The sequence below is a fragment of the Oncorhynchus keta genome, unplaced genomic scaffold (genome assembly GCF_023373465.1).
Source record: "Oncorhynchus keta strain PuntledgeMale-10-30-2019 unplaced genomic scaffold, Oket_V2 Un_contig_6148_pilon_pilon, whole genome shotgun sequence".
In the NCBI taxonomy this organism is placed as follows: domain Eukaryota; kingdom Metazoa; phylum Chordata; class Actinopteri; order Salmoniformes; family Salmonidae; genus Oncorhynchus; species Oncorhynchus keta.
Genome location: NW_026288701.1, coordinates 39,000 through 61,116, shown reverse-complemented (window position 1 = coordinate 61,116; position 22,117 = coordinate 39,000). Strand labels below are relative to the sequence as shown.

Genomic DNA, 22,117 nt, shown 5'->3' with positions numbered 1-22,117 from the left:
ATGTTATGGGTAGGACAGGGCAGTATAATGTTATGGGTGGGACAGGGCAGTATAATGTTATGGGTGGGACAGGGCAGTATAATGTTATGGGTGGAACAGGGCAGTATAATGTTATGGGTGGGACAGGGCAGTATAATGTTATGGGTGGGACAGGGCAGTATAATGTTATGGGTGGGACAGGGCAGTATAATGTTATGGGTGGGACAGGGCAGTATAATGTTATGGGTGGGACAGGGCAGTATAATGTTATGGGTGGGACAGGGCAGTATAATGTTATGGGTGGGACAGGGCAGTATAATGTTATGGGTGGGACAGGGCAGTATAATGTTATATAATGTTCTGGGTGGGACAGGGCAGTATAATGTTATGGGTGGGACAGGGCACAGGGCAGTATAATGTTATGGGTGGGACAGGGCAGTATAATGTTCAGGGCAGTGTTATGGTGGGACAGGGCAGTATAATGTTATGGGTGGAACAGGGCAGTATAATGTTATGGGTGGTTACAGGGCAGTATAATGTTCTGGGTGGGACAGGGCAGTATAATGTTATGGGTGGGACAGGGCAGTATAATGTTATGGGTGGAACAGGGCAGTATAATGTTATGGGTGGGACAGGGCAGTATAATGTTATGGGTGGGACAGGGCAGTATAATGTTATGGGTGGGACAGGGCAGTATAATGTTATGGGTGGGACAGGGCAGTATAATGTTCTGGGTGGGACAGGGCAGTATAATGTTATGGGTGGGACAGGGCAGTATAATGTTATGGGTGGGACAGGGCAGTATAATGTTATGGGTGGGACAGGGCAGTATAATGTTAGGGTGGGATAAATGTTATGGGTGGGACAGGGCAGTATAATGTTATGGGTGGGACAGGGCAGTATAATGTTATGGGTGGGACAGGGCAGTATAATGTTATGGGTGGGACAGGGGGTGGGACAGTATAATGTTATGTTATGGTGGGACAGGGCAGTATAATGTTATGGGTGGGACAGGGCAGTATAATGTTATGGGTGGGACAGGGCAGTATAATGTTATGGGTGGGACAGGGCAGTATAATGTTATGGGTGGGACAGGGCAGTATAATGTTATGGGTGAGCAGGAGAAAGATAGGGGTGGGACAGGGCAGTATAATGTTATGGGTGGGACAGGGCAGTATAATGTTATGGGTGGAACAGGGCAGTATAATGTTATGGGTGGGACAGGGCAGTATAATGTTATGGGTGGGACAGGGCAGTATAATGTTATGGGTGGGACAGGGCAGTATAATGTTATGGGTGGGACAGGGCAGTATAATGTTATGGGTGGGACAGGGCAGTATAATGTTATGGGTGGGACAGGGCAGTATAATGTTATGGGTGGACAGGGCAGTATAATGTTATGGGTGGGACAGGGCAGTATAATGTTATGGGTGGGACAGGGCAGTATAATGTTATGGGTGGGACAGGGCAGTATAATGTTATGGGTGGGACAGGGCAGTATAATGTTATGGGTGGGACAGGGCAGTATAATGTTATGGGTGGGACAGGGCAGTATAATGTTATGGGTGGGACAGGGCAGTATAATGTTATGGGTGGGACAGGGCAGTATAATGTTATGGGTGGGACAGGGCAGTATAATGTTATGGGTGGACAGGGCAGTATAATGTTATGGGTGGAACAGGGCAGTATAATGTTATAATGGGTGGGACAGGGCAGTATAATGTTATGGGTGGAACAGGGCAGTATAATGTTATGGGTGGAACAGGGCAGTATAATGTTATGGGTGGGACAGGGCAGTATAATGTTATGGGTGGGACAGGGCAGTATAATGTTATGGGTGGGACAGGGCAGTATAATGTTATGGGTGGGACAGGGCAGTATAATGTTATGGGTTATGGGTGGGACAGGGCAGTATAATGTTATGGGTGGACAGGGCAGTATAATGTTATGGGTGGGACAGGGCAGTATAATGTTATGGGTGGGGGCACAGGGCAGGGCAGTATAATGTTATGGGTGGGACAGGGCAGTATAATGTTATGGGTGGGACAGGGCAGTATAATGTTATGGGTGGGACAGGGCAGTATAATGTTATGGGTGGGACAGGGCAGTATAATGTTATGGGTGGAACAGGGCAGTATAATGTTATGGGTGGGACAGGGCAGTATAATGTTATGGGTGGACAGGGCAGGGCAGGGCATAATGTTATGGGTGGGACAGGGCAGTATAATGTTATGGGTGGGACAGGGCAGTATAATGTTATGGGTGGGACAGGGCAGTATAATGTTATGGGTGGACAGGGCAGTATAATGTTATGGGTGGGACAGGGCAGTATAATGTTATGGGTGGAACAGGGCAGTATAATGTTATGGGTGGGACAGGGCAGTATAATGTTCTGGGTGGGACAGTTAATGTTATGGGTGGGACTGGGTGGGACAGGGCAGTATAATGTTATGGGTGGGACAGGGCAGTATAATGTTATGGGTGGGACAGGGCAGTATAATGTTATGGGTGGAATAATGTTATGGGTGGGACACAGGGCAGTATAATGTTATGGGTGGGACAGGGCAGTATAATGTTATGGGTAATGGGGACAGGGCAGTATAATGTTATGGGTGGGACAGGGCAGTATAATGTTATGGGTGGGACAGGGCAGTATAATGTTATGGGTGGGACAGGGCAGTATAATGTTATGGGTGGGACAGGGCAGTATAATGTTATGGGTGGGACAGGGCAGTATAATGTTATGGGTGGGACAGGTTATGGGTGGGACAGTATAATGTTATGGGTGGGACAGGGCAGTATAATGTTATGGGTGGGACAGGGCAGTATAATGTTATGGGTGGGACAGGGCAGTATAATGTTATGGGTGGGACAGGGCAGTATAATGTTATGGGTGGACAGGGCAGTATAATGTTATGGGTGGGACAGGGCAGTATAATGTTATGGGTGGGACAGGGCAGTATAATGTTATGGGTGGGACAGGGCAGTATAATGTTATGGGTGGGACAGGGCAGTATAATGTTATGGGTGGGACAGGGCAGTATAATGTTATGGGTGGGACAGGGCAGTATAATGTTATGGGTGGACAGGGCAGTGGGTTATGGGTGGACAGGGCAGTATAATGTTATGGGTGGACAGACAGGGCAGTATAATGTTATGGGTGGGACAGGGCAGTATAATGTTATGGGTGGGACAGGGCAGTATAATGTTATGGGTGGGACAGGGCAGTATAATGTTATGGGTGGGACAGGGCAGTATAATGTTCTGGGTGGGACAGGGCAGTATAATGTTATGGGTGGGAGTATAATGTTATGGGTGGGACAGGGCAGTATAATGTTATGGGTGGGACAGGGCAGTATAATGTTATGGGTGGGACAGGGCAGTATAATGTTATGGGTGGGACAGGGCAGTATAATGTTATGGGTGGACAGGGCAGTATAATGTTATGGGTGGGACAGGGCAGTATAATGTTATGGGTGGGACAGGGCAGTATGGGGTGGGAGTATAATGTTATGGCAGTATAATGTTATGGGTGGGACAGGGCAGTATAATGTTATGGTGGGACAGGGCAGTATAATGTTAATGGTGGGACAGGGCAGTATAATGTTATGGGTGGGACAGGGCAGTATAATGTTATGGGTGGGACAGGGCAGTATAATGTTATGGGTGGGACAGGGCAGTATAATGTTATGGGTGGGACAGGGCAGTATTATGTTATGGGTGGGACAGGGCAGTATAATGTTATGGGTGGGACAGGGCAGTATAATGTTATGGGTGGAACAGGGCAGTATAATGTTATGGGTGGGACAGGGCAGTATTATGTTCTGGGTGGAGCTGCAGTGAATTGTAATACTGCTAGCTGTTAGCCGTTAGCCGTTACAGAGTGGTCAGGAGGGTCTGGGAACTGCAGCCATTTTACTGGAATTGGATTATCAGCCGGACAACACAACTTTTACTGACCAGAGAGTTCTAGACCAGCTTTTTACTGACCAGACAGTTCTAGAAGTTCTAGACCAGCTTTTACTGACCAGACAGTTCTAGACCAGCTTTTTACTGACCAGACAGTTCTAGAACAGCTTTTACTGACCAGACAGTTCTAGAACAGCTTTTACTGACCAGAGAGTTCTAGACAAGCTTTTTACTGACCAGACAGTTCTAGAACAGCTTTTACTGACCAGAGAGTTCTAGACAAGCGTTTTACTGACCAGACAGTTCTAGATCAGCTTTTTACTGACCAGAGAGTTCTAGACCAGCTTTTTACTAACCAGACAGTTCTAGAACAGCTTTTACTGACCAGAGAGTTCTAGACCAGCCTTTTACTGACCAGACAGTTCCAGAACAGCTTTTACTGACCAGACAGTTCTAGAACAGCTTTTACTGACCAGACAGTTCTAGAACAGCTTTTACTGACCAGACAGTTCTAGAACAGCTTTTACTGACCAGACAGTTCTAGAACAGCTTTTATTGACCAGAAAGTTCCCGAACACAGCTTTTACTGACCAGACAGTTCTAGAACAGCTTTTAACTGACCAGACAGTTCCAGAACAGCTTTTACTGACCAGACAGTTCTAGAACAGCTTTTACTGACCAGACAGTTCTAGAAAAGCTTTTACTGACCAGACAGTTCTAGAACAGCTTTTACTGACCAGACAGTTCTAGAACAGCTTTTACTGACCAGACAGTTCTAGAACAGCTTTTACTGACCAGACAGTTCCAGAACAGCTTTTACTGACCAAATCAAATCAAATCAAATGTATTTATATAGCCCTTTGTACATCAGCTGATATCTCAAAGTGCTGTACAGAAACCCAGCCTAAAACTCCAAACAGCAAGCAATGCAGGTGTAGAAGCACGGTGGCTAGGAAAAACTCCCTAGAAAGGCCAAAACCTAGGAAGAAACCTAGAGAGGAACCAGGCTATGTGGGGTGGCCAGTCCTCTTCTGGCTGTGCCGGGTGGAGATTATAACAGAACATGGCCAAGATGTTAAAACGTTCATAAATGACCAGCATGGGCGAATAATAATAAGGCAGAACAGTTGAAACTGGAGCAGCAGCATGGCCAGGTGGACTGGGGACAGCAAGGAGTCATCATGTCAGGTAGTCCTGGGGCATGGTCCTAGGGCTCAGGTCAGTTGAAACTGGAGCAGCAGCACGGCCAGGTGGACTGGGGACAGCAAGGAGTCATCATGTCAGGTAGTCCTGGGGCATGGTCCAAGGGCTCAGGTCCTCCGAGAGAGAGAAAGAAAGAGAGGAGAGAATTAGAGAACGCACACTTAGATTCACATAGGACACCGAATAGGACAGGAGAAGTACTCCAGATATAACAAACTGACCCTAGCCCCCCGACACATAAACTACTGCAGCATAAATACTGGAGGCTGAGACAGGAGGGGTCAGGAGATACTGTGGCCCCATCCGAGGACACCCCCGGACAGGGCCAAACAGGAAGGATATAACCCCACCCACTTTGACAAAGCACAGCCCCCACACCACTAGAGGGATATCTTCAACCACCAACTTACCATCCTGAGACAAGGCTGAGTATAGCCCACAAAGATCTCCGCCATGGCACAACCCAAGGGGGGGCGCCAACCCAGACAGGATGACCACATCAGTGAATCAACCCACTCAGGTGACGCACCCCTTCCAGGGACGGCATGAGAGAGCCCCAGTAAGCCAGTGACTCAGCCCCTGTAATAGGGTTAGAGGCAGAGAATCCCAGTGGAAAGAGGGGAACCAGCCAGGCAGAGACAGCAAGGGCGGTTCGTTGCTCCAGAGCCTTTCCGTTCACCTTCCCACTCCTGGGCCAGACTACACTCAATCATATGACCCACTGAAGAGATGAGTCTTCAGTAAAGACTTAAATGTTGAGACCGATTTAGATTTGCCACTGGTCATCTGACATGGGTAGGCAGACCGTTCCATAAAAATGGAGCTCTATAGGAGAAAGCCCTGCCTCCAGCTGTTTGCTTAGAAATTCTAGGGACAATTAAGAGGCCTGCGTCTTGTGACCGTAGCATACGTGTAGGTATGTATGGCAGGACCAAATCAGAGAGATAGGTAGGAGCAAGCCCATGTAATGCTTTGTAGGTTAGCAGTAAAACCTTGAAATCAGCCATTGCCTTGACAGGAAGCCAGTGTAGGGAGGCTAGCACTGGAGTAATATGATCACATTTTTTGGTTCTAGTCAGGATTCTAGCAGCCGTATTTAGCACTAACTGAAGTTTATTTAGTGCTTTATCCGGGTAGCCAGAAAGTAGAGCATTGCAGTAGTCTAACCTAGAAGTAACAAAAGCATGGATTAATTTTTCTGCATCATTTTTGGACAGAAAGTTTCAGATTTTTGCAATGTTACGTAGATGGAAAAAAGCTGTCCTTGAAATGGTCTTGATATGTTCTTCAAAAGAGAGATCAGGGTCCAGAGTAACGCCGAGGTCCTTCACAGTTTTATTTGAGACGACTGTACAACCATTAAGATTAATTGTCAGATTCAACAGAAGATCTCTTTGTTTCTTGGGACCTAGAACAAGCATCTCTGTTTTGTCCGAGTTTAAAAGTAGAAAGTTTGCAGCCATCCACTTCCTTATGTCTGAAACACATGCTTCTAGCAAGGGCAATTTTGGGGCTTCACCATGTTTCATTGAAATGTACAGCTGTGTGTCATCCGCATAGCAGTGAAAGTTAACATTATGTTTTCGAATAACATCCCCAAGAGGTAAAATATATAGTGAAAACAATAGTGGTCCTAAAACGGAACCTTGAGGGGTGTTCCCTCTGCTGTTTCCTGAAGTCACAATCATCTCCTTAGAACACCGAAATTTACAGTTGATTTGTCAGAGGACAAACCATTCACAGAGACAAACTGATATCTTTCCGACAGATAAGATCTAAACTAGGCCAGAACTTGTCCGTGTAGACCAATTTGGGTTTCCAATCTCTCCAAAATAATGTGGTGATCGATGGTATCAAAAGCAGCACTAAGGTCTAGGAGCACGAGGACAGATGCAGAGCCTCGTTCCGATGCCATTAAAATGTCATTTACCACCTTCACAAGTGCCGTCTCAGTGCTATGATGGGGTCTAAAACCAGACTGAAGCATTTCGTATACATTGTTTGTCTTCAGGAAGGCAGTAAGTTGCTGCGCAACAGCCTTTTCTAAAATTTTTGAGAGACCAGACAGTTCTAGACCAGCTTTTACTGACCAGACCGTTCTAGACCAGCTTTTACTGACCAGACAGTTCTAGAACACAGCTTTTTACTGACCAGACAGTTCCAGAACACAGCTTTTTACTGACCAGACAGTTCTAGAACAGCTTTTAACTGACCAGACAGTTCTAGAACAGTTTTTAACTGACCAGACCGTTCTTGAACAGCGTTTTACCGACCAGACAGTTCTAGAACAGCTTTCTACTGACCAGACAGTTCTAGAACAGTTTTTAACAGGGCAGACAGTTCTAGAACAGTTTTTGTCTGCTAAATGACTTAAATGTAAATGTTAACTGACCAGACCGTTCTTGAACAGCGTTTTACTGACCAGACAGTTCTAGAACAGCTTTCTACTGACCAGACAGTTCTAGAATAGTTTTTAACAGGGCAGACAGTTCTAGAACAGATTTTAACTGACCAGACAGTTCTAGAACAGCTTTTTACTGACCTGTCAGTTCTAGAACACAGCTTTTAACTGACCAGACAGTTCTAGAACAGTTTTTAACTGACCAGACCGTTCTTGAACAGCGTTTTACTGACCAGACAGTTCTAGAACAGCTTTCTACTGACCAGACAGTTCTAGAACAGTTTTGTACTGACCAGACAGTTCTAGACCAGTTTTTAACAGGGCAGACAGTTCTAGAACAGCTTTTAACTTACCAGACAGTTCTAGCACAGCTTTTAACTGACCACACAGTTCTAGAACAGCTTTTTACTGACCAGACAGTTCTAGAACACAGCTTTTTACTGACGAGACAGTTCTAGAACACAGCTTTTTACTGACGAGACAGTTCTACAACACAGCTTTTTACTGACGAGACAGTTCTAGAACAGCTTTTTACTGACCAGACAGTTCTAGAACACAGCTTTTTACTGACGAGACAGTTCTAGAACATCGCTTTTTACTGACGAGACAGTTCTACAACACAGCTTTTTACTGACGAGACAGTTCTAGAACAGCTTTTTACTGACCAGACAGTTCTAGAACACAGCTTTTTACTGACGAGACAGTTCTAGAACATAGCTTTTAACTGGCCAGACAGTTCCAGAACAGCTTTTTACTGACCAGACAGTTCTAGAACAGCTTTTACTGACCAAACAGTTCTAGAACATCGCTTTTAACTGGCCAGACAGTTCCAGAACAGCTTTTTACTGACCAGACAGTTCTGGAACAGCTTTTACTGACCAGACAGTTCTAGAACACAGCTTTTTACTGACCAGACAGTTCTAGAACAGCTTTTACTGACCAGACAGTTCTAGAACAGCTTTTAACTGTCCAGACAGTTTTAGAACACAGCCCCAACCCACTACTACCTGTTCCCTCATATTTAAAAAAGCTTCTGTGTCTTTCTGTGTGTGTGTGTGTGTGTGTGTACCTGCTGAGCAACAGATCAGGTATTACTGCGTCCAATCTATATAAAGACATACTGTCAACATGCAATCTCCATAGGAACATTGGCAGTAGAATGGCCTTACTGAAGAGCCCATTGTCTTTCAATGTGGCACTGTCATAGGATGCCACCTTTCCAACAAATGTCTGCCCTGCCAGAGCTGCCCCGGTCAACTGTAAGGGCTGCTATTGTGAAGTGGAAAAGTCTAGGATCTAACGACTGTTGTATATGATTGGCTAATGACTATTGTATTGTGTGATTGGCTAACAAGCGTGTGTTATGTGATTGGCTGAAGAGGTTGTGTTGTGTTCTCAGATCTCATCGTAAAAGTCATCCAACAGAACATGGGAGGGATAAAACTGGAAGACTATCGCAAGGTAGGCTGTGTGAGAGAGATATAATCATGTATAACTCACTGCTGTAATACTAACTCTGTGTTATAGAGAGGTAGGCTGTGAGAGAGAGATATAATCATGTAATACTAACTCTGTGTTATAGAGAGGTAGGCTGTGTGAGAGAGATATAATCATGTAATACTAACTCTGTGTTATAGAGAGGTAGGCTGTGTGAGAGAGATATAATCATGTAATACTAACTCTGTGTTATAGAGAGGTAGGCTGTGTGAGAGATATAATCATGTATAACTAACTAACATGCTGTAATACTAACTCTGTGTTATAGAGAGGTAGGCTGTGAGAGAGACTATAATCATGTATAACTCACTGTTATACTAACTCTGTGTTATAGAGGGTAAGCTGTGTGAGAGAGATATAATCATGTATAACTCACTGCTGTAATACAACTCTGTGTTATATACTAACTCTGTGTTATAGAGAGGTAGGCTGTGAGAGAGATATAATCATGTAATACTAACTCTGTGTTATAGAGAGGTAGGCTGTGAGAGAGATATAATCATGTAATACTAACTCTGTGTTATAGAGAGGTAGGCTGTGTGAGAGAGATATAATCATGTATAACTCACTAACATGCTGTAATACTAACTCTGTGTTATAGAGAGGTAGGCTGTGAGAGAGATATAATCATGTATAACTCACTGCTGTAATACTAACTCTGTGTTATAGAGAGGTAGGCTGTGTGAGATGAGAGATATAATCATGTAATACTAACTCTGTGTTATAGAGAGGTAGGCTGTGTGAGAGATATAATCATGTAATACTAACTCTGTGTTATAGAGAGGTAGGCTGTGTGTGAGATATAATCATGTAATACTCACTGCTGTAATACTAACTCTGTGTTATAGAGAGGTAGGCTGTGTGAGAGATATAATCATGTATAACTCTGTGTTATAGACAGGTGGCTGTGTGAGAGAGATATAATAATAACATAATACTAACTCTGTGTTATAGAGAGATAGATATGCTGTATACTAACTCTGTGTTATAGAGAGGTAGGCTAACATGCTAACTCTGTGTAATACTAACTCTGTGTTATAGAGAGGTAGGCTGTGAGAGAGATATAATCATGTAATACTAACTCTGTGTTATAGAGAGGTAGGCTGTGTGAGAGATATAATCATGTATAACTCACTAACATGCTGTCATACTAACTCTGTGTTATAGAGATATGCTATGTTATGCTAACATGCTCTCTCTCTCATGTGTTATAGAGAGGTAGGTCTCTCTCTCTCTCTCTCATACTAACTCTGTGTAACTCTGTGTGTTCTGCTGTTGCAGCCAGAGAACGTTGTCTTAATGCTACAGGTAAAGTCACCATACAGCCACTATAATACACCCACACCCACTACAATACACCCACACCCACTACAATACACCCACACCCACTATAATACACCCACACCCACTATAATACACCCACACCCACTATAATACACCCACAGCCACTATAATACACCCACACCCACTACAATACACCCACACCCACTATAATACACCCACAGCCACTATAATACACCCACACCCACTATAATACACCCACACCCACTACAATACACCCACACCCACTATAATACACCCACAGCCACTATAATACACCCACACCCACTACAATACACCCACACCCACTATAATACACCCACACCCACTACAATACACCCACACCCACTATAATACACCCACAGCCACTATAATACACCCACTATAATACACCCACACCCACTATAATACACCCACTATAATACACCCACTGTAATACACCCACTATAATACACCCACACCCACTATAATACACCCACTATAATACACCCACTATAATACACACATACCCACTATAATACACCCACACTCACTATAATTCACCCACTATAATACACCCACACCCACTATAATACACCCACACCCACTATAATACACCCACACACCCACTATAATACACCCACTATAATACACCCACTATAATACACCCACACCCACTATAATACACCCACTATAAGACACCCACTATAATACACCCACTATAATACACCCACACCCACTATAATACATCCACTATAATACACCCACTATAATACACCCACACCCACTATAATACACCCACTATAATACACCCACTATAATACACCCACTATAATACACTTACTATAATACACCCACACCCACTATAATACACCCACTATAATACACCCACACCCACTATAATACACCCACACCCACTATAATACACCCACACCCAATATAATACACCCACTATAATACACCCACTATAATACACCCACTATAATACACCCACTATAATACACGCACACCCAATATAATACACCCACTATAATACACACATACCCACTATAATACACCCACACTCACTATAATTCACCCACTATAATACACCCACACCCACTATAATACACCCACACCCACTATAATACACCCACTATAATACACCCACACCCACTATAATACACCCACTATAATACACCCACTATAATACACCCACACCCACTATAATACACCCACTATAAGACACCCACTATAATACACCCACTATAATACACCCACACCCACTATAATACATCCACTATAATACACCCACACCCACTATAATACACCCACTATAATACACCACTATAATACACCCACACCCACTATAATACACCCACACCCACTATAATACACCCACACCCACTATAATACACCCACACCCATTATAATACACCCACTATAATACACCCACACCCTCTATAATTCACCTCCTAAGACAGACAGACAGACAGACAGACAGACAGACAGACAGACAGACAGACAGACAGCCAACCAGGCCTGTCAGACAGACAATCAGCCAACCAGGCCTGTCAGACAGACAGACAGACAGACAATCAGCCAACCAGGCCTGTCAGACAGACAGACAGACAGACAGACAGACAGACAGACAGACAGACAATCAGCCAACCAGGCCTGTCAGACAGCTAGCCAGTCAGAAAGCTAGCCGGTCAGACAGGTAGTTATCTCTCTAACAGACAGGTAGTTATCTCTCTTACAGACAGGTAGTTATCTCTCTAACAGACAGGTAGTTATCTCTCTAATAATGTGGTATCTGTCTTCCTGCAGACGATCTACTATGAGGCGGGCTTCCTGTTGTGTGTGAGTCTGGGCTGTGTATTCCTGGTGTTGACCCCCGTGGTAGGACTGTGTTTCTGTGTGTGTCGCTGCTGTGAGAACTGTGGAGGGGAGATGCACCAGAGACAGGGGAAGAACCCAGACTGTCAGAGAGGATTCTACACGGCCGCTCTCATCACCACCTCCGTATTCATCACGTAAGACCTTCCCCTGACCTCTGACCTTAACTCCAACTACCTGTAACCCTTCTACACCGCCTCTCTCATCACCACCTCCCTATTCATCACGTAAGACCTTCCCCTGACCTCTGACCTTAACTCCAACTACCTGTAACCCTTCTACACGGCCGCTCTCATCACCACCTCCGTATTCATCACGTAAGACCTTCCCCTGACCTCTGACCTTAACTCCAACTACCTGTAACCCTTCTACACGGCCGCTCTCATCACCACCTCCCATCACGTAAGACCTTCCCCTGACCTCTGACCTTAACTCCAACTACCTGTAACCCTTCTACACGGCCGCTCTCATCACCACCTCCGTATTCATCACGTAAGACCTTCCCCTGACCCCTGACCTCTGACCTTAACTCCAACTACCTGTAACCCTTCTACACGGCCGCTCTCATCACCACCTCCGTATTCATCACGTAAGACCTTCCCCTGACCCCTGACCTCTGACCTTAACTCCAACTACCTGTAACCCTTCTACACCGCCTCTCTCATCACCACCTCCCTATTCATCACGTAAGACCTTCCCCTGACCCCTGACCTCTGACCTTAACTCCAACTACCTGTAACCCTTCTACACGGCCGCTCTCATCACCACCTCCCTATTCATCACGTAAGACCTTCCCCTGACCCCTGACCTCTGACCTTAACTCCAACTACCTGTAACCCTTCTACACGGCCGCTCTCATCACCACCTCCGTATTCATCACGTAAGACCTTCCCCTGACCCCTGACCTCTGACCTTAACTCCAACTACCTGTAACCCTTCTACACGGCCGCTCTCATCACCACCTCCGTATTCATCACGTTTCCCCTGACCCCTGACCTCTGACCTTAACTCCAACTACCTGAACCCTTCCCGGCCGCTCTCATCACCACCTCCGTATTCATCACGAAGACCTTCCCCTGACCTGACCTAACCTTAACTCAACTACCTGTAACCCTTCTACACGGCCGCTCTCATCACCACCTCCGTATTCATCACGTAAGACCTTCCCCTGACCCCTGACCTCTGACCTTAACTCCAACTACCTGTAACCCTTCTACACGGCCGCTCTCATCACCACCTCCCGTATTCATCACGTAAGACCTTCCCCTGACCCCTGACCTCTGACCTTAACTCCAACTACCTGTAACCCTTCTACCTCTCATCACCACCTCCGTATTCATCACGTAAGACCTTCCCCTGACCCCTGACCTTAACTCCAACTACCTGTAACCCTTCTACACGGCCGCTCTCATCACCACCTCCCTATTCATCACGTAAGACCTTCCCCTGACCCCTGACCTCTAAACTCCAACTACATGTAACCCTTCTACACCACTATTCTTCACCACCTCCATATTCAGTATTAGATCGTGTTCAGTATTAGATCGTGTTCAGTATTAGTGTGTTCAGTATTGTGTTTCAGTATTAGAGTGTGTTCAGTATTAGATCCGTGTTCATCAGTATTAGACCCCTGTGTTCAGTATTAGACATGTGTTCAGTATTAGAGTGTGTTCAGTATTAGATCGTGTTCAGTATTAGATCGTGTTCAGTATTAGATTGTGTTTAGTATTAGTGTTCAGTATTAGATCGTGTTCAATATTAGAGTGTGTTCAGTATTAGAGTGTGTTCAGTATTAGATCGTGTTCAGTATTAGAGTGTGTTCAGTATTAGATCGTGTTCAGTATTAGTGTGTGTTCAGTATTAGTGTGTTCAATATTAGAGTGTGTTCAGTATTAGAGTGTGTTCAGTATTAGATCGTGTTCAGTATTAGATTGTGTTTAGTATTAGATCGTGTTCAGTATTAGATCGTGTTCAGTATTAGAGTGTGTTCAGTATTAGATTGTGTTCAGTATTAGAGTGTTCAGTATTAGATTGTGTTCAGTATTAGAGTGTGTTCAGTATTAGATTGTGTTCAGTATTAGATTGTGTTTAGTATTAGTGTTCAGTATTAGATCGTGTTCAGTATTAGATCGTGTTCAGTATTAGATCGTGTTCAGTATTAGAGTGTTCAGTATTAGATCGTGTTCAATATTAGAGTGTGTTCAGTATTAGATCGTGTTCAGTATTAGATTGTGTTTAGTATTAGTGTTCAGTATTAGATCGTGTTCAATATTAGAGTGTGTTCAGTATTAGAGTGTGTTCAGTATTAGATCGTGTTCAGTATTAGATTGTGTTTAGTATTAGATCGTGTTCAGTATTAGAGTGTGTTCAGTATTAGAGTGTTCAGTATTAGAGTGTGTTCAGTATTAGAGTGTGTTCAGTATTAGATTGTGTTCAGTATTAGAGTGTGTTCAGTATTAGATTGTGTTCAGTATTAGAGTGTTCAGTATTAGATTGTGTTCAGTATTAGAGTGTGTTCAGTATTAGATTGTGTTCAGTATAAGAGTGTGTTCAGTATTAGAGTGTGTTCAGTATTAGATTGTGTTCAGTGTTATCTCTAGTGGATCAGTATTAGAGTGTGTTCAGTATTAGAACGTGTGTTCAGTATTAGAGTGTGTTCAGTATTAGATTGTGTTCAGTATTAGAGTGTTCAGTATTAGATTGTGTTCAGTATTAGAGTGTGTTCAGTATTAGATTGTGTTCAGTATAAGAGTGTGTTCAGTATTAGAGTGTGTTCAGTATTAGATTGTGTTCAGTGTTATCTCTAGTGGATCAGTTTGTCCTCTATTGGCCAGTGGTTGTAACTGCAGTCTGTCACATCAGAACCTGCCTGTGTGTAGCTGCTGTCTGTCACATCAGAACCTGCCTGTGTGTAGCTGCTGTCTGTCACATCAGAACCTGCCTGTGTGTAGCTGCTGTCTGTCACATCAGAACCTGCCTGTGTGTAGCTGCTGTCTGTCCCATCAGAACCTGCCTGTGTGTAGCTGCTGTCTGTCACATCAGAACCTGCCTGTGTGTAGCTGCTGTCTGTCACATCAGAACCTGCCTGTGTGTAGCTGCTGTCTGTCACATCAGAACCTGCCTGTCTGTCACATCAGAACCTGCCTGTGTGTAGCTGCTGTCTGTCACATCAGAACCTGCCTGTCTGTCACATCAGAACCTGCCTGTGTGTTGTAGGACTGGGGTGCTGATAGCGCATGCTGCCAACCACAACATCACGTCTCAGATCAAGTCAACACGCCGTTTCATCAGCACCAACATGAGAGACCTGAAGACCTTCGCGAACAACACACCGTCGGTACACATACACACACACACACAACACACACACACACACACACACACACACACACACACACACACACACACACACACACACACACACACACACACACACACACACACACACACACACACACTCTCAAACTGTCTTTCTCTCTCACACTGCTGAAGTGTTTGACACTGTGTGTGTGTGTGTGTGTGTGTGTGTGTGTGTGTGTGTGTGTGTGTGTGTGTGTGTGTGTGTGTGTGTGTGTCCTGCAGCAAATAGACCATCTGACGGCCCAGTACACTACAGCTAAGAATAAAGTCCTGTCTGACCTGGACAGTGAGTATGAAATACATGATAATGTTATGGTAATGTTGTGGTAATGTCATGGTAATGATGTGGTAATGGGGTGGTAATACAGTGGTAATGGCATGGCAATGATGTGGTAATGTAGTGGTAATGCCATGGAAATGTGTGATAACGATGCGGTAATGTTGTGGTAATGCAGCGGCAATGACATGGTAATGATGTGGTAATGTAGCGGTAATGTCATGGCAATGTTGTGGTAATGTAGTGGCAATGGCATGGTAATGATGTGGCAATGTAGTGGTAATGCATGGTAATGTTGTGGTAATGTCATGGCAATGCTATGGTTATGTTGTGGTAATGTTGCGGTAATGTCATGGTAATGCTACGGTAATGGGAGAAGGAGAATAATGCTGTGGTAATGTTGTGGTAATGTTGTTGTCAGACATCGGTCCTCTGTTGGGTGGCAGGAGAATAATGATGTGGTAATGCTGTGGTAATGTAGTGGTAATGCTGTGGTAATGTAGTGGTAATGCTGTGGTAATGTGGTGGTAATGTAGTGATAATGCTGTGGTAATGCGGTGGTAATGTTGTTGTCAGACATCGGTCCTCTGTTGGGTGGCAGGAGAATAATGCTGTGGTAATGCTGTGGTAATGTTGTGGTAATGTTGTTTTCAGACATTGGTCCTCTGTTGGGTGGCAGGAGAATAATGCTGTGGTAATGTTGTGATAATGTTGTTGTCAGACATCGGTCCTCTGTTGGGTGTCAGGAGAATGATGCTGTGGTAATGCTGTGGTAATGTTGTTGTCAGACATTGGTCCTCTGTTGGGTGGCAGGAGAATAATGCTGTGGTAATGATGTGGTAATGTTGTTGTCAGACATTGGTCCTCTGTTGGGTGGCAGGAGAATAATGCTATGGTAATGCTGTGGTAATGATGTGGCGATGTTGTGGTAATGCTGTGGTAATGCTGTGGTAATGCTGTGGTAATGTTGTTTTCAGACATTGGCCCTCTGTTGGGTGGCAGGAGAATAATGCTATGGTAATGCTGTGGTAATGATGTGGTAATGTTGTTTTCAGACATTGGTCCTCTGTTGGGTGGGAGGAAAATAATGTTTTGTTAATGCTATGATAATGTTGTGTTAATGCTATGGTAATGTTGTGTTAATGCTATGGTAACGATGTGGTAATGTTATGGTAATGATGTGGTAATGTTATGATAATGTTGTGTTAATGCTATGGTGATGTTGTGTTAATGCTATGGTAATGTTGTGTTAATGTTATGGTAATGATGTGGTAATGATATGATAATGTTGTGTTAATGCTGTGGTCCTCTGTTGTGTGGGAGGGGAATAATGTTGTGTAATAATGTGGTAATGCTATGGTAATGCTGTGGTAATGCTGTTGTCAGACATCGGGCCTCTGTTGGGTGGGAGGATCCAGACTCAGCTGGAGAAGGAGGTCGTTCCTTCTCTGGACACAGCTCTGCGCATGGCTGGAGGTAACCACCCTTTATAACACATTATAACACATTTAGCAACTTTTTAACACTCTTACAACACCTTATAGCACCTTTATAACATAAACAATGCCTTATAACACCTTTATAACACACTATAGCACCTTTTTAACATAAACAATGCCTTATAACACATTATAGCACCTTTATAACATAAACAATGCCTTATAACACCTTTATAACACACTATAACACCTTTATAACACATTATAGCACCTTTATAACATAAACAATGCCTTATAACACATTTATAAAACTATAACACCTTATAACACATTATAGCACCTTTATAACATAAACAATGCCTTATAACACCTTTATAACTGTTTATAACACCTTTATAACACACTATAGCACCTTTATAACACACTATAACACCTTTATAACACACTATAACACCTTTATAACACACTATAGCACCTTTTTAACACACTATAGCACCTTTGTAACACACTATAGCACCTTTGTAACACACTATAGCACCTTTATTACATACTATAGCACCTTTATAACACACTATAGCACCTTTATAACATAAACAATGCCTTATAACACATTATAACACCTTTATAACATAAACAATGCCTTATAACACCTTATAGCACCTTTATAACATAAACAATGCCTTATAACACCTTATAGCACCTTTATAACATACACAATGCCTTATAACACCTTATAGCACCTTTATAACATAAACAATGCCTTATAACACCTTTATAACACATTATAGCACCTTTATAACATAAACAATGCCTTATAACACATTTAAAACTGTTTATAACACCGTATATCACCGTAACTCCCTTATAACACCTTTATAACACACTATAGCACCTTTATAACACACTATAACACCTTTATAACACACTATAGCACCTTTATAACACACTATAGCACCTTTTTAACACACTATAGCACCTTTATAACACACTATAGCACCTTTATAACACACTATAGCACCTTTATAACACACTATAGCACCTTTTTAACACACTATAGCACCTTTATTACATACTATAGCACCTTTATAACACCCTATAGCACCTTTATAACATAAACAATGCCTTATAACACATTTATAACACATTATATCACCTTTATAACACAAACAGCACCTTATAACACCCTTATAACACCTTTATAACATAAACAATGCCTTATAACACATTGAAAATCAACTGTTTATAACATTGTATATCAACGTAACTCCCTTATAACATATTTATAACACACTATAGCACCTTTATAACATAAACAGCACCTTATAACACCCTAAACAGATTTATAACACATTATAACTCCCTTATAACACTCCGTATCACCTTCATAACAAATTATTAATACCTTTAACACCCACTACATGGTCAGAGATGGCATGAAAATGCATCGCTACAGCTACTACAGTTATACCATTATAATACCTCATTACTGCTACTACAGTTATAACATTATAATACCTCATTACTGCTACTACAGTTATAACATTATAATACCTCATTACTGCTACTACAGTTATAGCATTATAATACCTCATTACTGCTACTACAGTTATAACATTATAATACCTCATTACTGCTACTACAGTTATAACATTATAATACCTCATTACTGCTACTACAGTTATAACATTATAATACCTCATTACTGCTACTACAGTTATAACATTATAATACCTCATTACTGCTACTACAGTTATAACATTATAATACATTACTGCTACAACATTATAATACCTCATTACTGCTACTACAGTTATAACATTATAATACCTCATTACTGCTACTACAGTTATAACATTATAATACCTCATTACTGCTACTACAGTTATAACATTATAATACCTCATTACTGCTACTACAGTTATAACATTATAATACCTCATTACTGCTACTACAGTTATAACATTATAATACCTCGTTACTGCTACAACATTATAATACCTCATTACTGCTACTACAGTTATAACATTATAATACCTCATTACTGCTACTACATTATAATACCTCGTTACTGCTACAACAGTTATAACATTATAATACCTCATTACTGCTACAACAGTTATAACATTATAATACCTCATTACTGCTACTACAGTTATAACATTATAATACCTCATTACTGCTACAACAGTTATAACATTATAATACCTCATTACTGCTACAACAGTTATAGCATTATAATACCTCATTACTGCTACAACATTATAATACCTTGTTACTGCTACAACATTATAATACCTCATTACTGCTACAACATTATAATACCTCATTACTGCTACAACATTATAATACCTCATTACTGCTACAACATTATAATACCTCATTACTGCTACAACATTATAATACCTCATTACTGCTACAACATTATAATACCTCGTTACTGCTACTACAGTTATAACATTATAATACCTCATTACTGCTACTACAGTTATAACATTATAATACCTCATTACTGCTACAACAGTTATAACATTATAATACCTTATTACTGCTACAACATTATAATACCTCATTATAATACAACATTATAATACCTCAGTTATAAACATTATAATACCTCATTACTGCTACAACATTATAATTCATAACAACATTATAATACCTCATTACTGCTACAACATTATAATACCTCGTTACTGCTACTACAGTTATAACATTATAATACCTCATTACTGCTACAACATTATAATACCTCATTACTGCTACAACATTATAATACCTTGTTACTGCTACTACAGTTATAACATTATAATACCTTGTTACTGCTACAACATTATAATACCTCATTACTGCTACAACATTATAATACCTTGTTACTGCTACTACAGTTATAGCATTATAATACCTCATTACTGCTACTACAGTTATAACATTATAATACCTCGTTACTGCTACAACATTATAATACCTTGTTACTGCTACAACATTATAATACCTCATTACTGCTACAACATTATAATACCTTGTTACTGCTACAACATTATAATACCTCATTACTGCTACAACATTATAATACCTTGTTACTGCTACTACAGTTATAGCATTATAATACCTCATTACTGCTACAACATTATAATACCTCATTACTGCTACAACATTATAATACCTCATTACTGCTACTACAGTTATAACATTATAATACCTCATTACTGCTACAACATTATAATACCTTGTTATTATAATTATAACATTATAATACCTCATTACTGCTACAACATTATAATACCTCGTTATGCTACAACATTATAATACCTCATTACTGCTATAACATTATAATACCTCATTACTGCTACAACATTATAATACCTCATTACTGCTACAACAGTTATAACATTATAATACCTCATTACTGCTACAACATTATAATACCTCATTACTGCTACAACAGTTATAACATTATAATACCTCGTTACTGCTACAACATTATAATACCTCATTACTGCTACTACAGTTATAACATTATAATACCTCATTACTGCTACAACATTATAATACCTCGTTACTGCTACAACAGTTATAACATTATAATACCTCATTACTGCTACTACAGTTATAACATTATAATACCTCATTACTGCTACAACATTATAATACCTCGTTACTGCTACAACAGTTATAACATTATAATACCTCATTACTGCTACTACAGTTATAACATTATAATACCTCATTACTACTACTACATTATAATACCTCATTACTGCTACAACAGTTATAACATTATAATACCTCATTACTGCTACTACAGTTATAACATTATACTACCTCATTACTACTACTACATTATAATACCTCATTACTGCTATACATTATAATACCTCGTTACTGCTACAACAGTTATAGCATTATAATACCTCGTTACTGCTACAACATTATAATACCTCGTTACTGCTACAACATTATAATACCTCATTACTGCTACTACATTATAATACCTCATTACTGCTACTACATTATAATACCTCGTTACTGCTACAACAGTTATAACATTATAATACCTCATTACTGCTACTACAGTTATAGCATTATAATACCTCATTACTGCTACTACAGTTATAACATTATAATACCTCATTACTACTACTACATTATAATACCTCATTACTGCTACAACAGTTATAACATTATACTACCTCATTACTGCTACTACAGTTATAACATTATAATACCTCGTTACTGCTACAACATTATAATACCTCGTTACTGCTACTACAGTTATAACATTATAATACCTCATTACTGCTACAACATTATAATATTATAATACTGCTACTACATTATAATAGTTATGCTACAACATTATAATACCTCATTACTGCTACTACAGTTATAGCATTATAATACCTCGTTACTGCTACTACAGTTATAACATTATAATACCTCATTACTGCTACAACATTATAATACCTCGTTACTGCTACTACAGTTATAACATTATAATACCTCATTACTGCTACTACAGTTATAACATTATAATACCTCATTACTGCTACAACATTATAATACCTCGTTACTGCTACTACAGTTATAACATTATAATACCTCGTTACTGCTACAACATTATAATACCTCGTTACTGCTACAACATTATAATACCTCGTTACTGATACTACAGTTATAGCATTATAATACCTTGTTACTGCTACTACAGTTATAACATTATAATACCTCATTACTGCTACAACATTATAATACCTCATTACTGCTACTACAGTTATAACATTATAATACCTCATTACTGCTACTACATTATAATACCTCATTACTGCTACTACAGTTATAACATTATAATACCTCATTACTACTACTACAGTTATA

General features: G+C 41.1%; 1 protein-coding gene across 1 annotated transcript in view; it reads left to right on the top strand.

The window, feature by feature from the left end:
• Positions 1 to 22,117, top strand: part of LOC118383366 (prominin-1-A-like) — a 75,289-nt gene that overhangs the window by 23,191 nt on the left and 29,981 nt on the right. Inside the window, exons 2-7 of the mRNA XM_052510806.1 lie at positions 8,892 to 8,953; positions 10,271 to 10,297; positions 12,098 to 12,303; positions 15,383 to 15,503; positions 15,749 to 15,812; positions 17,190 to 17,279. Of these exons, the coding sequence (XP_052366766.1) occupies positions 8,892 to 8,953; positions 10,271 to 10,297; positions 12,098 to 12,303; positions 15,383 to 15,503; positions 15,749 to 15,812; positions 17,190 to 17,279 (570 nt within the window). The remainder of the gene's footprint in view (positions 1 to 8,891; positions 8,954 to 10,270; positions 10,298 to 12,097; positions 12,304 to 15,382; positions 15,504 to 15,748; positions 15,813 to 17,189; positions 17,280 to 22,117) is intronic.